This window comes from Limtongia smithiae (genome assembly GCF_038497785.1).
Source record: "Limtongia smithiae strain NRRL Y-17922 unplaced genomic scaffold V1518scaffold_10, whole genome shotgun sequence".
NCBI lineage: Eukaryota > Fungi > Ascomycota > Lipomycetes > Lipomycetales > Lipomycetaceae > Limtongia > Limtongia smithiae.
The window spans coordinates 644,502-661,591 of record NW_027117631.1 but is presented as its reverse complement, the minus strand read 5'-3'; the positions used below and the strand labels follow the sequence as shown (position 1 = coordinate 661,591).

Genomic DNA, 17,090 nt, shown 5'->3' with positions numbered 1-17,090 from the left:
CAATTCCAAGATGTCAGCCTTCTCCATGAGCGAGGTTCAAAGTGATATCATGGTGTTGTTCAACGGTATGGTAAAAGACTCCGTCCAAAAGTCAGACAGATAGAAGCCTTTTGGGACAGCCATTTCGGAATTGTGTCTGCCAAAGTGGCCGAACTAACTACAGCATCAGAGTTATAAGACGACAGTCACCCGATAGTTTCTAAACTTAGATAAAGTTCATTGTTAGAAATAACTATATGCATGCTCTACTGACAGTAGGTCCCAAAGGCAGAATACAGCGCAAGGAAGCAAGCTATGTATTTCTGATGTATCATCACTAAAAGATGTCAAAGATTGTAATTGTGAGTAGACAATGCTGATGTTGAAGAGCAGATGAAGGAACTTACCTAGCTAGCTTCTACGGTGTTATATCGAGAGCCAGGTATGATGATGGAGGGATGGCGATTAGGGAGTAAGATAGCTAGATAGCTGAGTATTCTTTGTTCCCTGTTGTATTCCAGGTTAGATCTGGACCAGATTTTATTGGATTTGGGTTAAACCCGAATTCGGAGTCCTGGTTTATGCGTGATTGCAGGACAGAGATAATAGGAAAATAGTGACTATTATATTGATTAATTGATCGTGCAAATCATGATTAGTTTCTGGATATTCAAGTACAGTAGTGACCAGGCGTCGACGTACGTATTCACCAAAGAAATATATCATTAACATGAATTTGTTTCATGTCGTCCTATCAATACATTTCATCCGCGCATTATTCTAATTTTGTAATCCTTAACCAAGTACCACAAAGCCACAATTCATCACCTGCGCTCACGCCCACTTTCCCAATAGCGCCATGATCCCCGCGCCGAACAGCACAGTAAACAACTGCAGCATCAACTCCTTCACGTTCGTCGTACGGTCCGGGTTGAACAGGAAGTCGCGCGCAAGCAACTCAACCAGGCCAGTGTAGATGAGAATTCCTGCGGAAATTGAGTCAAGCACACCTTGAACAATGTTTGCGGTGAAGGAGTTGGAGAAGTACGTCGTGCGCACGCCGAGGCCGATCGCGACACACACTGGCGTCGTCAAGCCGTATGCCGCACACAGGAGCCATGGGTACATGCGCTTGTCTTTCGGAAACTCGATCGCTGATAGACGTGCGCCTATGCCAAGACCCTCAAAGCTCTGATGGAACACAAGTACAGGGTACAAAGACTTGAACTCGTCGCCGCATGCACCAAGGTTTAGCCCAATCATGACGGAATGAAATAGAACACCAAACTCAAGAATCAAAAAAGCGCCTATCTGGCTGTGAAAGCTACTTTCGACCTCGTCAATCTCCTCGGACTTCTCTGCATAATTTTGCTTCGTCATCTCCTTACTGTTGCTGTTGCCCGCCTCGGCAACGGCAGCTTCGCAGCATCCCGACTCGTCGCCGAGAATGATATCGTCACCTTCCTGGTTCTCCTTCTTCGTAATCGCCGATCTTATGACGTCGTGCTCATGCGTGTCGACATGGTAGTTCTTTTGAACGTAGACCTCGCTGATCAGATCCATCATGAAGATAAACATCACCGATGCTAAAATCACCGCAGGCGGCCAGGAGTATACCGCCCAATTCCCGGTCGATCCCACACAAGTATTCGGGCCAATCTCGCCGTATGCCGGATCCATCAAGTGGACAAACGCTGTCGCAACAATAACACCGGTTCCGAAATTCCGCGCCACCTGATACGCCATCACGGGAACTTTTAGGCTCTGGACATTGCGTGCGACGAGAGGGAACATTGTGAAGCAGGTGCTAACAACCAAAATTACAAACACTGATGAAATGCGTGCGCCCATGTCTCCGCTGTAATCGTTCGCACCAAAGTACACGCCTTCAAGCACGCATATCTTCCATGAATCGTCAACTTCGGTGCTATTCACCGTGATAACATTAGGATCGTACTGCTCCCACCACGCGGAGCCTGACATCGTTGCTGCAGAGAGTGTGTGCGAGGAAAATATAGAGTACGCGTGAGTTGCAATTTTGCTGCCGGAAGATGCATTATTATATACTTGTACTGCTAGAACAGCTGCCGTTGCGAAGCTGGTCAATTTTGCTAGAACAGGCACGTGCGGTATTTAGATGAACCGCCAAGGTTACGCTCGCGTGTTTGACGTGCCCCTGAAGTACCTTGCTGGGCACAACAGGTACACACGAGTTAGAATAATCGCGCTTACAATTGGCTAATGTTCACACCAATGCTTTCGCAATTGAGGCCTTATATGATGGTGGTGTTCTGAATGCTTTGATTGGATTTTAGAATTCGCAAAATAGCAATATACCAGGGCAATATCTCACTCGATGTAGTTGCAACAACAAACCCAGATCCAATTTCTGTAAGACAAACGGGCACACTGTCAGCCTCCCAGGCCACAGCCGGTCCACAGTGGCCTCCATTTCCTTAATTCCCGCATCTATGCACAAAATAGGTCCAAAACGGGTCCGATATTGTCAGAGAGGAAACCATCCAGTGTCCATGGCTTGCAGCCGAGAACGACCTTCGGACTCTAGCGCCACCAGTCGTTGTTTGACACGTACCTAGGCATAGTGGCATAATTTCTATCCGTTTTAGAGAAGCTTAGCACTCCCAAAATTCATATTAAGCACTGCTAGTCAAGTTTATATAATGCAGTTATGACTTGGCGCCAATGTCGGATCACATCTGGTGTCGTGAGCTCGTCTGAATAAACCTTAATGTGTTTCACGTTAATGAGTATTATATAAGGTTTTCAGAAATCTCCCTACCGGCTACGTACATAATAATCATGATGAAGAACAAGGGTTCAGAACGAGAACGATAGAACTGGTTTAGGACGAAGGTTAGAGCGAGGTTTAGACAGATCTATTAATATGTTGAGCTTTCCCTCCGCAACATGTTGAGTCCGGGTGTCGATGCGTGCAGTTAAACTGTAGACGCACAAAATTGGCTACATATTGTACTGTCTCTACTGAAAGTCCGATAAATTGTCCTGGGCATCGGCAAACCCAACACCATCCCCTGTATTATTGCAATCTAGCCCTGCTATGCTGGTGCTGAGTCCACCTTGATGGTACTGTGCCAGAGTTACGGTTTCTTTGACCGGGTCGGCTAGATCCGGGGGAATGGAGGGAGAGGAGGGAGATCTCATCTGCGTTGTCATGGTGGCTGTCACAGTCGCTACAGCACGCCGGCTCGGCTCTTGCAGCATCGAATGCCAACTTTCCACCGCGTCGATCAAGAGCACGTGTGAGATCTGTATGCTCAGTCGTCAATGACTTAAGTTCTTGGTCAGTTCAATACCAAGAAAAAGCAATACATGCCCAACTTAACAGATACATGGTCCCGTACTTCTTGCAGCACTTCTCATCAACGGTCTTGTTCCTCGATACTACTATGTTGCAAAATCCATCGTGATCCACTCTCGCATTCCGAAGGAACACAACAGGGGCAAGATTTGAAGAGGCATTCACTTCGTTCAGAAAACGTTCTGCGTGAATAAGTCCGAAGACTTGCCAAAGTCAATTTTCTTCTTGACTGCAGGCATGGCGATGATTGTCATGTATCGCGATGTACGCGATGCACTGGCGAGAACTGGTGAGACTAAGGCTGACCAAGCTCAGCAATGACTACACTCCATTCATGTTGGCATATCTATATTTATACTTCGACCGTCTCAAATCTTTCTTACCTAACTGCATAACCGTCGTGGCACCTATCGCTCGAAGACTTCTCCGGCGGAATCTACTGCACCCGCATGCGGTCTGAGGTGATTGAGCCGCGTGTGAGGACTTTCGAGATTGAGCGCTCTTCCAAGCAGACGTCGAAAGCCAGGCCACTGTTGGCACGCGATAGATGCCGCGCCTAGGTCCTGCGACACAAGGTCAAGGAAACGAGGTACTTTATTTATGACCTATCTTGTTCATGTTGATTTTGTCCGATACATCTACGCATCCGTAGCTCGACTGTTGAGGAAGAAGATGCAGGGTGGACGCAGCACTCTTCCGAGGTGCTAGTGTTCCGCAAGTGCGTGGACGCCATATTTTACTTCATACTTAGCTTACAATCTCGAGTTGGCCTTCACACCATTTTCGATGCCGAAAAACCCAAGTGCTCTCATTTCACTCTTTGATGTCTCGAATCTATCTGTCGGAGCATATTTGATGCCGGTAATAAGCAGTGCAATATCATCTGCAGAACATGAATGTAGCAAACAAGTGAACTTCTGGGCAGCCTTGCGATAATGCAGAGTTCACTTGTTGGACAGACCAGGCAGTCGGCAAGGTAGAGCAGTCGCGTGTGACTGTGCCGTTTCAACATAAGACATAAGACAGAGACATGTGTGCAAGATATGCAAGATCATAAATGCATTTGCCGATGTTGTAGCTTCGTATCTTCCGGAGTTTGCTGACCCAATGTAAGTCGCCATGTCCTGTGTGACACCAGTCACTTGATAGGTCGAATATGAATTGTGATGAAACTGATGGCGAGATAGAGCTGTCTCTGTTTGACCGTTATTGCTCCAGACACTCTGTTTTGTGACAAGGACCTCATCATCTGCTCACAGTACCACCGCCACACGGACAAAAAGCAAATTTAGTCGCAATTGCAAGCTCTCCCACCCTCCAGACATTCTCGCAATTCCTGTCTTATCTGCTCGCTTCCCATCTCTCTACTCTCTCTCTCACCTTCCCCATTTTCCAGTATCGAACGACTCTGCCGGTCGACAACCACCAGACTCCCTTCCGACGAGGACTCCAGACTTGACGAGATGATTATTATGGTCTAGTGCTCCCGTGCTCCGGTAAAGCCATTCGAGGCCCCTTCCCATAGCATAGTGGATTCAAGAGGTCCTGCTGAGACAGCTAATCGAACAATGCCGCACGTCGTTCGGCCGCGTCTTCCTTCGCTGTCCGGCTCAACCCGTCCCGTGACTATAGACTCCGCTAGATCTTCGGAATGAACCCGAGCACGGTTTTCATAACGACTATGATCTTCTGTTATTGGTCTGTCGCATTTCTGCAAGGGAATTTTTTTACTCAACTCAATAATCTTCCGCATTGCATTGAACAAAGTCAATTTGTACAAAAATCTAGCATGTTGAATTCATTAGCGCAATAGAACGGACGTTTTAGGCTCTTCTCGCACGGCTCGGGTGTCATGCGGATAGTAAAGCCGGTTCTAATTCGGTAGGCATGATCTTAATTTTGTAGATATGGCATTTATACCTTCGTTCATCAAAGCAAGAGTGCTGATAGTATACACAGATTAATACACTCAGTCAGGCGTTTTGCTGTTCATAGACCATTTCACTAGCGGTGCAAACTTAGAGATTTTGTCAGCCCTGCGTGCGCCAGATTCATTATTCTCATCGCTCAACGTCACTGTCGTAACATGTCAGGACACAAGTCTGCCATGTGAGTTATTCTTAAACGGAGGTGCGGTACACTAACGACCGAGGAATACCTTCAGACTGAATTTGCTGTGCTTGATGGCACGACTTGCCAAAGTCACTTTGATATCTGAGCAGTCAAAGATCATTTATCCCGCCGATGATCTGCATTCCGATTAGCATATCTGCATCAGAAATTAGAAGAATATTAGTACATTCTTGACTCATGTTCTAAACCTTGTTGTAACCTCTGAAATGTTGAAGATTTCGTCAAAAATCGCAGCCAGCTAGATGAATGATACCGCATACATATATTGTCATTAGTGAGGGGGTTTGAGAGACGCGTCTTGGGATGTGAAAATCTAATCAACGACATCTTGGCAAAGCTAGGTAATTCCACGCCATACAAAAGTTATTAGATAGTAGGCTCTTTGGTGTAAGTAGAGAATTATTGTTCTGTCCGGTCGTTTCCTGTCTCTCGCTCCCGCTGATCTCATGCCGATCATCCTCATCAACCTCGCATGGTTCTCAAAGTAGCAAGACAAAGGAGCGGGATGGTATTGCAATCAGTATATTCCCTCTGCTGTGTAAACATCAGAATACTGTGCTGTCTTCCAGCGACGAGTTAATTACCTTTGTCAAGTACGGAAGCATCCGGTGGAAAGAGTCGCCACTTTATCCACTTCAATTTATATTGCATATGATTGACACAATGTAGACTCACGTCGTCCAAAGTTAATCTCAGTAGTCGAGGAAGGAAATTCATCTCATTAAAACATGAGACATTGATAATCAATTGTAAGCTACTATTCAAAGTCTCATTGTTAATGGTAAAAGTCTACAACGAATCTGCTTGGTACTTTGAAAACATCTTAGAGTGTCGCGCCATATGACGAAGACGCGGTCCATAGATGAAGAGAATACTCCCAAGGATACCAATCAAAGCAAACTCTATGCAAGCCATGGTAATGAACTGGTCCCGCACACCCGAAGCTGCAAGCCAGTCTGACGCCCGCAAAGCTAAGCCAAACCCAACGACGCTTTTTCCCGCGTGGATGAGCACCATTGCCTCGCCACTGGTTTCAGGGAAAGAGTCAACGACATAAGATAGCATCGTCGATGGAACCATTGCTAACCCCGTTGATTGCAAGGAGAAACCTATTGCAGGTAGAACATAGCTGTCCTGCTTTGCAGTGGTGAACCCAAAGAGGAACAAGCCGGCCGGGCAGATAATCATAGGCATGATGAGCGCAGGGAGACGATGCTCTGGCTTATGGACTCCGCCATTGCGGTTGCGTAAATATCGCGACAGTGTGTCTGTGAGAACTCCGGCAAATGGCAGCGACAGGAAACTACCGATGAAACTAGAAAGTGAGAACAACCCAATTGACTTTGATGTGAAATAGTATGGCGCCGGAGAAAAAAGTGTTGGCACTAAGGTGGAAATAACAATGACCCTTTGACTTTCGTTAGCATTGACATATTTGATCTTGAAACGAAATCCGGAACTCACCAGCCCATAACAAGTCCGAACAGGATTGCGCTGAAGAGCACTGCTGGCACCAAGATGAACGCAAATGGAACTAGAAATATAGAGAATAGCTTTTTCGGACTGCCGCCCTCGACGCATGGATGACGCAGAAAGAACACGTTCTTCCTAAATGAGAACTTTGCTGGTGTTCTGTCTTGCGTACGGGCGTCAACCGATTCGATAGCTTCGACACGGCTATCTTCGTTTCCTTTCTCTTCGTAGTCTGCGGCAGTCTCGTCTGCAAAGTAGACCCGCCGGTATGTCGTTTCCGGAAATGACAGGACAACGAAGATGAGATTAACTGCAGATAATATCACCAGCAGATAAAAAAACCAGCGCCAACCGCGCGCGGCAATCATGTATCCTGCGATCGCAGGACCGATCTGAGATCCAGCAGAGAGGCAGATTGCGTATACGGCCATTGCAGCAGCGAAATTACGTTCCAGGAACAAATCTTAAGCAAGTTAGAGATGCACACACCAGGATATTCAAAGATATTCGTGTTACCTCCGATAATACTAGGCCCCAGAGAGAACACTGGCCCCAAGCCAAAGGCACTAACAACGCGTGCTCCCATGAGACTGTTGAACGAGTTCGCAACACCACTCCATATCGAGCCGGCCACGAAGATGGAAAGTGTAAGAATCATGACAAGACGCTTCCCATAGCACAGTGCGATAGGCATCCAAAACAGGTTCGATACACCCTGCATGAACACCGACCAGTAAACAAGATCAGCGATCTTACCGAAATTGCTGATCTGGAAGGCGACAGCCAGCTCGTCAAAGCCAGTGGTCAAGCCAGACTGTAAAACAGATGCGTGTTAACATAGCTCACTCGCAGAGTCCAGAGGGAGTACCTACAACATAGGTGTCTCCGACGAATACGCACAAGCAGATGTTTGCAAGAGCCACGATCTTGATCCACGTGGGCCAGAGCTTGACACCGCCGTCAGCAGATGATTCAGACAACAATACAACCAGACAGAGCAAACAGACCTTTGGGTCTTCATTGTAGTTCTCAGTAGCAGCACCAGGCGTGCTGGGGACCTTCTCAGCGTCAGGTGTCATAGCTGTGGATCTGTGAAGGCTGTTAATAGCACTCTGCAAACCTCAGCCCACTTGCAGTTCCCGGGGCACTTGTTATAGACCGCCAGCTCGAGTTGGTGGTTGCTACAGCGCCGCCGTTATGACGAACCCTGTAGCTGTGAAGCACGGTCGTGTATGGGACCATCCGAGCGTCCGCGTCATGCTCGGGTTTTCCGGAGACCATTTGCGGGGTAGATGAGACAGTGCGGGGTAATTGGCTTCATTGAATTTGGGTCGTGCGCCGCGTAGCTATCCTGTATATGACGTAGGGTCTTGTACAGTCAGCAAAACCTGAGATTTCGTCTTGGCTAGGTCACAGAGCTGATAGTTGCTGAAGTCTCTAGGCTTCTGTGAAGCCCTCTAATGTATCGTTCTCTCTGATGCACCTAGGTGGTTGTCTTGGTTGATTGTGTACTTCAAGTATATGTGGTTCTACTAGTAACCTCAGCAGCGTATTTTCAGCATATCAGCTCAGGGGTTGTCCCCTGGGTAAGCCATCCGCGCTGAGTACCGGGAATTCACTGACGCACGGTAGCTGATCCACTCGGGCTTGTTGGGATTGGACTTAGCACGTGCTTGTCTCCGAATTTCACATGGCAACGTATCTAGAGTCAATAAACTTTGACTTAACTACTGTTGGTTTAGCTTGCTTTGGCTACGCGCCAACCCTGTGCGCCAACCCCGCACACGTTCAATTTGCCCGACTACTACACTATCGTGAAGCCTTGTTCCTGTCCAAGCGCACGCAGCATCTCCACAGTGTGCTCGCCCACCGGCTCGTCCGGAATGGTGTGAGGCTCGTACGTCGTACCCAGAGTGCGGATGATTTTTTCGATTCCCCCGCCGTTGGCGAAGATGTACGCCTGCGCGTGCGAGCTCCCGAAGCCGAGGCTAAACGCCGTCTTACTCGGGATGTACGCAAGCTCTTGCGCCGCCACAACCACCTTGGTGCCTTCAATCTCCAGGTCTAGACGGCCCTCCACAACAAGAATGCAGTGGTGCACCTTGTCAAATTTGATAGCGCTCGCCTGGCGCAGCAGGCTCTTGTGCTTCACTGATCCCTGGATACTCGCAATCGAAAACCGTCCATTTGATTGAGTCTCCGTGATCAACGGGCGATCAAGAATGCCACCAAGAATCCACTTCTGTCCGCTGTATGCGCGTAAGAAGTACGGCTCGACACCATCTGGGATCGAAATGTCTTCGCCCTCCTTCCATGGCTGTGGCGCCACGAAAGGGTGGTCACGCACTGGCACCATGTCGAACTTCTCCGACGCGGCGATGATCTTCGGCACAATGGTTTCCATGGGGTTGCGCGCATCACTTGTCGGAAACAAGCATCCTGCGTAGGGTTCACCAACAAATCGGAAGAAGTCGATCCAGTTGCCAGGTACGATAAGCCCAATAAACTCGGTATGTTGAGAGATAATCTGATACTGGTGAACAACCGTCTATAATGACACATGGTAAGTAAAACATTGCAAACCTCAAAACTGCAGATAGGATTTAGCCTTCCTTACCGGAGGGACGCTTGCAAAATCACCGGGGTTCATCGTCCGGCATTGATTCGCCGCCCAAACGTTCATCTGTCCCTGCAGGCACAAAAACACATCGTGCGCCTCTCTGTGAAAATGGAAGCCGATAGGTGCCGATGCTGTGCCACCAGAACCCACAATCGCAAATGCGTTCTCTGTCTCGTCACCTGTCACTAGTAATCGTGTGTTGGACAGCGAAAGCGGAATGTAGAACATCTCGCCGTCATACAGCGAGGTCACATATGGTTGACCGGCCTTGCCTGGCGGCGTCAGAAGACGAGGAATAGAACTTGCAATCATCGTCGTTGCAGAGTATCAGTCGCATATCGAAACAAATTTCTCTTGAGATATACTGTTAAAATATAGGATGTGCTCCGTGGGTCGCTGCTGCGGCTCGGAAGTGTTCCGAGTCGGGATTATCCGAGAAGCGGAAATACTTCCCCACATACCAGATATATGTGAGACGGATGTATCTGGAACCTTGCAAGATGCATTTATTGTCGTCATCCGACTACAATAAGCTGGCCTCTACACCCATAGTAAGACGGCCAGATAGTCGAATATCAAAAGATGGAACAACTACCGGCCCTCGGCACGGAAATTTTGAGTCTGGTTCGCAGCACCACGCAAATATACACATCTCTCATCATCACCAACGCCAAAGCTATTTTGGCGACTAGGAAAGAGACATATTTTTACGGCTCTAATCGCCGTCAGGTTCTGGATGTTTACTATCCGACTGCCTCGAGTGATCTGTCTTCGGCACCTATTCTGATATTTTTCTACGGAGGTGGTCTCGTGCGTGGCGACCGCATTATCGAGTCGGTTCCCGACGGGTTAGTATATGCGAATTTGGGCCATTTTTTCAGCCATCTGGGATATATCACAATCATACCAGATTACAGACTCGTTCCTGAAGCCAAATTTCCTAGTGGCGGTGAAGATGTTGCAGCAGCCTTGCACTGGACAGAAATCAAATTTGGCTCCTCTCGCAGTATCTATCTCATGGGAAATTCCGCTGGTGGCGTGCATGTGTCTACATTTCTTCTCGCCGACGAAATGAAGACCGAACGGTCGACCTTCATCCGCGCATCTGGTGGTGTGAAAGGTGCAGTTCTCGTCTCCGTTCCATACTCTTTCCGCAACGCGTTAGCTGATCGAGCTGATATATTGCGCGCATATTTCGGATCTGACGTCGAAGTAAATGCACCACTCAGCCTCATCCGCGCTTGGCACAAGTCTGGTCGGGCACTCCCTGTGCCGATGCTTGTTATGGTCTGCTCTCTGGATCCCGAGGACGAGATTATTGAGCCTACGACTGATTTTACTGAAATCTGCAAGTCGATTGCGCAGGATAAGTCGGCCATGAACAGTTTCAAATTTGAGCTCATCGATGGTCACAACCACATCAGCCCAGTACTCGGAGTCGGTACGGCAATAGAGAAAGAGGAGAGGTGGGGAGTCATAGCACACGAATGGATGAGGAATTGCTCCTGAACGAGCATATATTTGGCATCGTGGTTTAACATAAGATATAGTTATCATCTCCACTTCCAAAAGACTATTCACCGCCATGTATCATTCCATTGTTCGACCCTCATTAGATTCGATATTCTCAGTCAATACACAATTCAAGTCATCAAAAATGTTGAGGCCCTGAAACCATGAGTCAGAAATATCGAACTCCGGATTCTGTATCAGCAGCTATTAATACGGATTCAAAAAAAAATACTGATGCTACACGTACCAAGCCTGTAATTTGCATTGTCCAGTTCGGAATCGTCTGATCGACAAATACGATAGTTTCGGTATTTGATTCCTTCGCATCCATCAGATTGTTGCTGATCAGTTCAGCCAATTTTTTGGCTACAAAAGACTCGTCCATGGCTTTAAAAATTTCCACAGCAAGCTCTACTGAATTAATCAGGGTAGTTCTTTGTGAGAGCATCACTGGATCAATTGAGCCTAGAAGGAGCAGAAGAATCGAAGACGCAAATAAAACGTATGTAGTATTATACCACCTATAGTATCATCAGCTTGAGTTTCCAGAACTATGGAATCTTGATAAAGGGGACATAGTACCATGTGCGAAAATATGACTGTGTTCTGTAGTTGTCATATATCATTCTGATAGTTTGTTGCGCAGACTCTGCACATTTGTTCACCCCGTCCGCAAGATCAACTAGAGCATCGCTCAGGTTATCACTTGATTGGGCCAAAAATGGCCTAAACAATAGCATTCGCACGTTATGGTACCCTAGAACGAGTTAAATATCCCGTGAAGAAAAAATAATTTGCAAAAGTAGCGTACGAATACTCAGCACAAGTCTCTGCCGCCGATGCCATTCAGGCTCTCTCAGACAACCTATTGACATACTATCGTCACCTAGGACGGGCCGAATCGTTAATGGCAAGTTGGCCACCCAGCAATTTAATTCCTTTTCAATTGCGAGAGCAGTTTCCAACCTCTGCTGTATCGGCGCTGTTGAATGGTATATGGTGACTGCTACTTTGCGAGTTATTCGTGCCAATTCTACCATGCACGGGATTATCGCATATTCTGTATCATCCGGCTTTGGGAGATATCGATTATGATATTCATCAAACCCAAGAGTGTCTGGTCGTCCGAGCGAGAAACTCATCTCTCTATAGTAGATATGAGCCTTGAATCGAGTCAACTTGAGCACTATTAATACTCACATGTCCAAGGAATACAAGCTCCTATAGCAAGTTAGTAATGAGATCACCACGTTTCCAAATCTAGCATACCACCAAGTCGAGCCAGTTTCTCCTCTCAGCTTTTTGCCATTTAGGGGTTCGCGATTGAAACCGGCAGATAGGCAAGTACGGATTGCACTTCCCAAATACATATATGCCACTATACTGAAGTTAGCTGTATCCACAAACTCAAGTTCAGATGACACTGACGATGAGGAATTAATTCATTTTGACATATTTTCGTCTGGTAAATTGTGTCAATATCCAGTCTGTTGGTACTTTGTTCGTTGTGCTGTCTCACCATAAGAAATAGACAGTGCACCGTGTCAAGATCATTCTGAAAGCGTCGAGAATTTAAGTGCATCTCTGCTTCTTTGAACAATTTTCTACTCCATTCGAAACGACTCATCCCATCAATCTCTGGTTCATCCCAAACACGTATCAAGGCTCCGAGTGATAACAGAGACAGATAGAGAGCCACAAATGTAGGCGCGGGCTTGATGTCATGTCGAAACCAAAGCTCCTGGGCACGGGATAGAAAATATTTCTTGTCGATGAAAGGGTGCACTATGTGTAAACTGTCAAAGTATCCTTCAATGAAAATGTGTGCCTGGCGAAAATAGTACCGGTGCTCTTGCATGTTTCCTTCATCGTCGGCTACCCCGGTGTGGCTGAGAAATGCTGAGTTGTGTAGAGTTGATATCAAGGCTGAGGGGCTTCCCGTACTGCTTGGATCTTCGGTTCCATTTGCTCGTCTCTTTGCGTGCCGCTTCTGAACAGAATCCAGTACAGATATTGACGATGTGCATCCGTGGAACTCGATGCTATCCGAGTGCGCGCTTCCAACTGTTGCTTCAACTTCCGGGTCGTCTTCCATCACATCATGCGACAGTCGACTTAGTGAACCATGCTTCTGCGGTACGGGTAATCTGTCAGGACTCATTGTGTATTCTTCGACTGAATGTACTGGCGAGAATGATTTGCGTCGTATTCTTGGTTCTAATGGAGCGGCACCGTTGGCATGATTTGTCGATTCCTGGGATTTAGATTCGTTTAGTAATGTTGTGAGTTCCATTACTTTGTTTTCGAGTGCTTGTATATAGCTGAGATTATTAGTAATCATAATCTGAGTTGTATTCACGTGGACTCGCCTCTGGTCGCTTCGGCCATGATAGGCTGACGATCTCTGATACGCGCATAAGGCATTGTGTCCTGTTTATCAGTGTCAGCTCAGTCTGTCATGGCTTGTCACCAAACACCAAACACTTACTCTTGCAGTGAGAACACGGAACCTCTTCGTCACACTTGTATTTTTTAACGCGGCATCTCTCACAGGCTTGAGATGCGCGTGGCCGGCGTAGCTTCTTCTCAGCGCGTTCCAGCGCCGCCTTTCGGTGCTGGCTCGGAATATCCATGACGTTGATGGATGCACGCCGACTTCTCGGTTCGGATGCTATACGAACAACATGTCCAGGCCAACTGCAGTGATTGTTAATTGGTAGACAAGTTCAGCCAGCCGGGAGCGCAGTGCTCGGCGACCGAATGCACTCTCCCACCTTCCCCGCATTTCTCGAATTGCCGCTTAGCTCTAGCCGCATCAATTTGTCACGTGCATGACCCCGCGTTTACCCGGCCACTGCCGCTGCCAATGTCGTCATGCAAGACCATGGCAAAGTCATATGTCATATCATTGGTTACAATATAGGACACTGTTCACGCAACTGAATCAGCAGACACAACAGTACAAACTTCGATTTCCAAGGCCCACATAGCACCTATTACTGAAATTTGAGCCCTTAGCCGCACGAATAGATCATATTTGCGAACATTCAAATATTGCGATTGATGTAAACTGCCAGAGCCAAATGCTTCGTAGGCAGAATTCTAAATTCTCGCGTGCATGCTCGACAGAGCAGCTCGTTGACGTGTTCTTCTACAACGATAGGGCTCCTCGTAGGACTCGCACTAGCCGAAGATTTAGAACGAGAACGAGGTTGCAGCGGAATCCAACGAGGCAGGTGACTTCTTGCTCGGCAATCTACTCGGAATTTCCGAGCGACAATCTTAGCGTACTCCGAGATTCCGTGATATCCTTCCCCTCTAGTTTGACTCGAACGATTGTCAGCGTGCTGTATTAAATCTGAGCCGAGGGCCATACAGTAAATGATGCGTAGCACCAGTGTACCGACTGTGTATATTTCCGTCCGTTGATTGCTCTGCAGACGATACTATTACATAATTCGGCGTCGGAGTATTGCATAGATGGTACGTGAACGTCGTCAATTATCGTGCTGCTGTGCCGCTTACCTGCTGTTTTCAGACTTTCAATCAAGTTCTGGAGGTTATTGTCGTGGGTGCAGGAATGGCAGGGCTCGGTGCTGCAATATCGTGTGCGCTTGCTGGCCACTCGGTTACGGTTTTAGAAGGCGTCAAAGAATTGGCAGAGGTATGATTTCCGTCTCAATTTGGAGATATGGCAGAATTAACTACTGTTCAGGTTGGGGCAGGGCTTCAGATAACGCCAAACGGCTCTCGGCTTTTGAAAGTCTGGTCTGTGGACGAATCGTTGTGGAAGGCAGCAGCTGAACCAACTGTACTAACAGTTCATCGATATGATGGCACATTGCTCGCCCGCGAGAAGAACTTTGACAAGAATATTCGAGAGAAGTATGGTCATCCGTTCATCGATCTTCATCGAGTGGACTTGCAGAAGGCGCTTTACAGTCGCGCAGTTGAGCTAGGCGTGAAATTTCATATGAATGAACGCGTGAGTTCCGTCGATTTTTCAGGCCCAGTCGTTACCACAATCTCTGGTGTTCAATACTCCGCAGATCTTATTGTGGGAGCCGATGGCTTGTGGTCCCGCACTCGTGAATGCTTTTTAGGAGCTGCCGATAGTCCGAAGCCTACTGGCGACTTGGCCTACCGCATTGTCCTAACTCTTGATCAAGTGAAAGATCCTGCGTTGCGCCGTTGGATTAGCGAGCCGGAAGTTCACTTTTGGATTGGCGCTAGTGCACATGCGGTTGGATATTCTCTACGAAGTGGAGAAATGTACAATATAGTTCTTCTTGTACCCGACGATCTACCAGCGGGAGTTTCAAAGCAAGCTGGCAACGTTGACGAGATGAAACAACTCTTCGCCGAATGGGACCCAGTGTACGTCTCGTCCCCAACCAGTTTGGTTTAATATTAACATACAGTCTAGCTTTCAGCAGTTTTTGCATCATGTAACTAAAGTTGAGAAGTGGAAGCTCATGCACCGTAAGTTATCGAATACATCAGTTGGGTTCTGATGACCTAATGATTTTGTATAGGAGATGAGCTACCTTCCTGGACGAACGAGGTTAACTTTTTGATGATGTGAGTCTACACCGTATTGACCATATTCTACATGTACTGACGCGGATGCAGTGGAGACTCTTGCCACCCGATGCTCCCTTACTTGGCACAGGGTGCCAACTCATCGTTGGAAGACGGTGCAGCGCTAGGAACAATTTTGAAGCACTTCACTACGAAAGAAGAGCTTCCGAAAGCTCTACGTCTATATGAGGAACTTCGACATGCCAGAAGTGAGACCGTTGTGCGTGAAACATTTAGACAGGTAGGGGAGAATGGGGCTTTGGCCGTATGTTCTACAAACAGGCTCCTAATGTCTTACTAGAGAGATGATTTTCATATGCCAGACGGACTGCAGCAACAGGCTCGAGACGCTATTTTCCTTTCTCAGCTTGATAAACAAATCACTGGTGCATTCCCTAGCAGATGGTAAGTTATTAGCTTATATGTGTTTTAATATTTTATTTACAAATTGTTAGGACGTGTCCCATTGTCCAGCCCTGGCTCTATGGTTACGATGCCATAGAAGAAGCAGAGAAAGCAGTTCATAAAGCCAAGAACGAAGAGTTTCTGTCGTAGCTATTTGGCACAGCAGAAAGTTCAGTTTACGACATACGAAATTTGTACCAACTTGAGAAGACTAGTAGTTACCTTTATTGTTTTTGTTTTACTATTATTTTAACTGCAAGTGTGCTTCATATATAGTGAGATAAAATTCTAAATAAACCAGAAGTCTTCGTCAGAAAACATGCTTCTTCTCGTGTAGAGCTATACGTTACTGCTGCGACTTTCGTGGATACAAAAGCTTGGAATTTGCATTCTAGGGTTTGAACGGTACCACATTCTATTACGGGCAAAGGCCCTATGGAACGAGTCCAAACATTGCACCTTTACGATGCGGGCTTAGTCTCTCTGTAATTGTTCATGGCTGTTGCGCGGAGTCTGGCCAAGGGGTTTGCGCAGTTCGGTATGCAAGTTATGCACCCAGTATAAAGAGAATTACGGGCGAAAGTAAGGAAGTAATTGTATATGGCAAATCTCTGTGTCTGTACAAAGAGTAAATGGATTAATTGAGGCATCAGTAACACTAGCTAGAGGACTTGTCCTATCAAGTCACTAATGCAGCGATGAAGGAACTGGCGCAGTCATGACCGTACTGCATTCCTTTGAAGTAGTGCTATTCATTAACCCTACAGTCCCTATCAGTAGATAGTATTGTGCTAGTGATCATGCAGTCGGCGTTACGGGGGCAAGGAGCATATCGCTCAGTCGGGGTAGTGGCATTGATCATATGGGCTCCTCGCAAGATTCTTTCAAAGGTGCCGTAGAATATTATTTTCAATTAGTGCACCGTACTATTACGAAACGTTAAAATAATACTAGTTACTAGTTCTTGTGATGATGTGCCACTGTACATGACTTCACCTTACAGAAGTGTAATCACTCTAAATTACGCCAGAACTATAAATTGATATA

The 17,090-nt window shown here is 46.9% G+C and overlaps 6 protein-coding genes across 6 annotated transcripts; 2 read left to right on the top strand and 4 right to left on the bottom strand.

Moving 5' to 3' along the window:
- Positions 1 to 589: 589 nt before the first annotated feature.
- Positions 590 to 2,150, bottom strand: V1518DRAFT_420776 (Zinc/iron permease). Its single transcript, XM_066905073.1, has one exon. It carries the CDS (start codon positions 1,960 to 1,962, stop codon positions 814 to 816), a length of 1,149 nt encoding a protein of 382 aa, XP_066758312.1. The 5' UTR covers positions 1,963 to 2,150; the 3' UTR covers positions 590 to 813.
- Positions 2,151 to 6,151: 4,001 nt separating this feature from the next.
- On the bottom strand, positions 6,152 to 8,366 carry V1518DRAFT_80760 (MFS transporter). The gene is made up of 5 exons (XM_066906680.1): positions 7,933 to 8,366; positions 7,798 to 7,872; positions 7,442 to 7,739; positions 6,917 to 7,388; positions 6,152 to 6,860 (listed from the first exon to the last, which is right to left on the bottom strand). The coding sequence occupies exons 1-5, from the start codon at positions 8,002 to 8,004 to the stop codon at positions 6,242 to 6,244; spliced, it is 1,536 nt and encodes a 511-aa protein (XP_066758311.1). The 5' UTR covers positions 8,005 to 8,366; the 3' UTR covers positions 6,152 to 6,241.
- Positions 8,367 to 8,615: 249 nt separating this feature from the next.
- Positions 8,616 to 9,910, bottom strand: V1518DRAFT_434751 (RmlC-like cupin domain-containing protein). The gene is made up of 2 exons (XM_066906253.1): positions 9,543 to 9,910; positions 8,616 to 9,473 (listed from the first exon to the last, which is right to left on the bottom strand). The coding sequence occupies exons 1-2, from the start codon at positions 9,855 to 9,857 to the stop codon at positions 8,730 to 8,732; spliced, it is 1,059 nt and encodes a 352-aa protein (XP_066758310.1). The 5' UTR covers positions 9,858 to 9,910; the 3' UTR covers positions 8,616 to 8,729.
- Positions 9,911 to 9,963: 53 nt separating this feature from the next.
- On the top strand, positions 9,964 to 11,192 carry V1518DRAFT_420768 (Alpha/Beta hydrolase protein). Its single transcript, XM_066905072.1, has one exon. The coding sequence runs from the start codon at positions 10,128 to 10,130 to the stop codon at positions 11,052 to 11,054; it is 927 nt and encodes a 308-aa protein (XP_066758309.1). The 5' UTR covers positions 9,964 to 10,127; the 3' UTR covers positions 11,055 to 11,192.
- Positions 10,993 to 13,823, bottom strand: V1518DRAFT_420766 (fungal-specific transcription factor domain-containing protein). Its single transcript, XM_066905071.1, has 9 exons — positions 13,546 to 13,823; positions 13,427 to 13,487; positions 12,577 to 13,378; positions 12,486 to 12,519; positions 12,327 to 12,435; positions 12,258 to 12,278; positions 11,869 to 12,203; positions 11,640 to 11,814; positions 10,993 to 11,578 (listed from the first exon to the last, which is right to left on the bottom strand). The coding sequence occupies exons 1-9, from the start codon at positions 13,688 to 13,690 to the stop codon at positions 11,227 to 11,229; spliced, it is 2,034 nt and encodes a 677-aa protein (XP_066758308.1). The 5' UTR covers positions 13,691 to 13,823; the 3' UTR covers positions 10,993 to 11,226.
- A 354-nt stretch (positions 13,824 to 14,177) lies between these two features.
- Positions 14,178 to 16,361, top strand: V1518DRAFT_420762 (3-hydroxybenzoate 6-hydroxylase). The gene is made up of 8 exons (XM_066905070.1): positions 14,178 to 14,540; positions 14,596 to 14,721; positions 14,773 to 15,434; positions 15,484 to 15,539; positions 15,593 to 15,638; positions 15,690 to 15,879; positions 15,940 to 16,043; positions 16,094 to 16,361. The coding sequence occupies exons 1-8, from the start codon at positions 14,538 to 14,540 to the stop codon at positions 16,191 to 16,193; spliced, it is 1,287 nt and encodes a 428-aa protein (XP_066758307.1). The 5' UTR covers positions 14,178 to 14,537; the 3' UTR covers positions 16,194 to 16,361.
- The last annotated feature ends 729 nt before the right edge of the window (positions 16,362 to 17,090 follow it).

Coding starts and splice junctions, on each gene's coding strand:
- V1518DRAFT_420776 (XM_066905073.1), bottom strand. CDS start 1,962: ATGTCAGGCTCCGCGTGGTGGGAGCAGTACGATCCTAATGTTATCACG.
- V1518DRAFT_434751 (XM_066906253.1), bottom strand. CDS start 9,857: ATGATTGCAAGTTCTATTCCTCGTCTTCTGACGCCGCCAGGCAAGGCC. Junction 9,474..9,542: donor ATTTTGCAAGCGTCCCTCCG/GTAAGGAAGGCT, acceptor GTGTCATTATAG/ACGGTTGTTCACCAGTATCA.
- V1518DRAFT_420768 (XM_066905072.1), top strand. CDS start 10,128: ATGGAACAACTACCGGCCCTCGGCACGGAAATTTTGAGTCTGGTTCGC.
- V1518DRAFT_420766 (XM_066905071.1), bottom strand. CDS start 13,690: ATGGATATTCCGAGCCAGCACCGAAAGGCGGCGCTGGAACGCGCTGAG. Junction 12,436..12,485: donor AAATGAATTAATTCCTCATC/GTCAGTGTCATC, acceptor ACTTCAGTATAG/TGGCATATATGTATTTGGGA. Junction 12,204..12,257: donor AGCTTGTATTCCTTGGACAT/GTGAGTATTAAT, acceptor TATCTACTATAG/AGAGATGAGTTTCTCGCTCG.
- V1518DRAFT_80760 (XM_066906680.1), bottom strand. CDS start 8,004: ATGACACCTGACGCTGAGAAGGTCCCCAGCACGCCTGGTGCTGCTACT. Junction 7,740..7,797: donor TCGTCGGAGACACCTATGTT/GTAGGTACTCCC, acceptor TCTGTTTTACAG/TCTGGCTTGACCACTGGCTT. Junction 6,861..6,916: donor TTCGGACTTGTTATGGGCTG/GTGAGTTCCGGA, acceptor CGAAAGTCAAAG/GGTCATTGTTATTTCCACCT.
- V1518DRAFT_420762 (XM_066905070.1), top strand. Junction 14,722..14,772: donor GCGTCAAAGAATTGGCAGAG/GTATGATTTCCG, acceptor ACTACTGTTCAG/GTTGGGGCAGGGCTTCAGAT. Junction 15,435..15,483: donor TTCGCCGAATGGGACCCAGT/GTACGTCTCGTC, acceptor CATACAGTCTAG/CTTTCAGCAGTTTTTGCATC.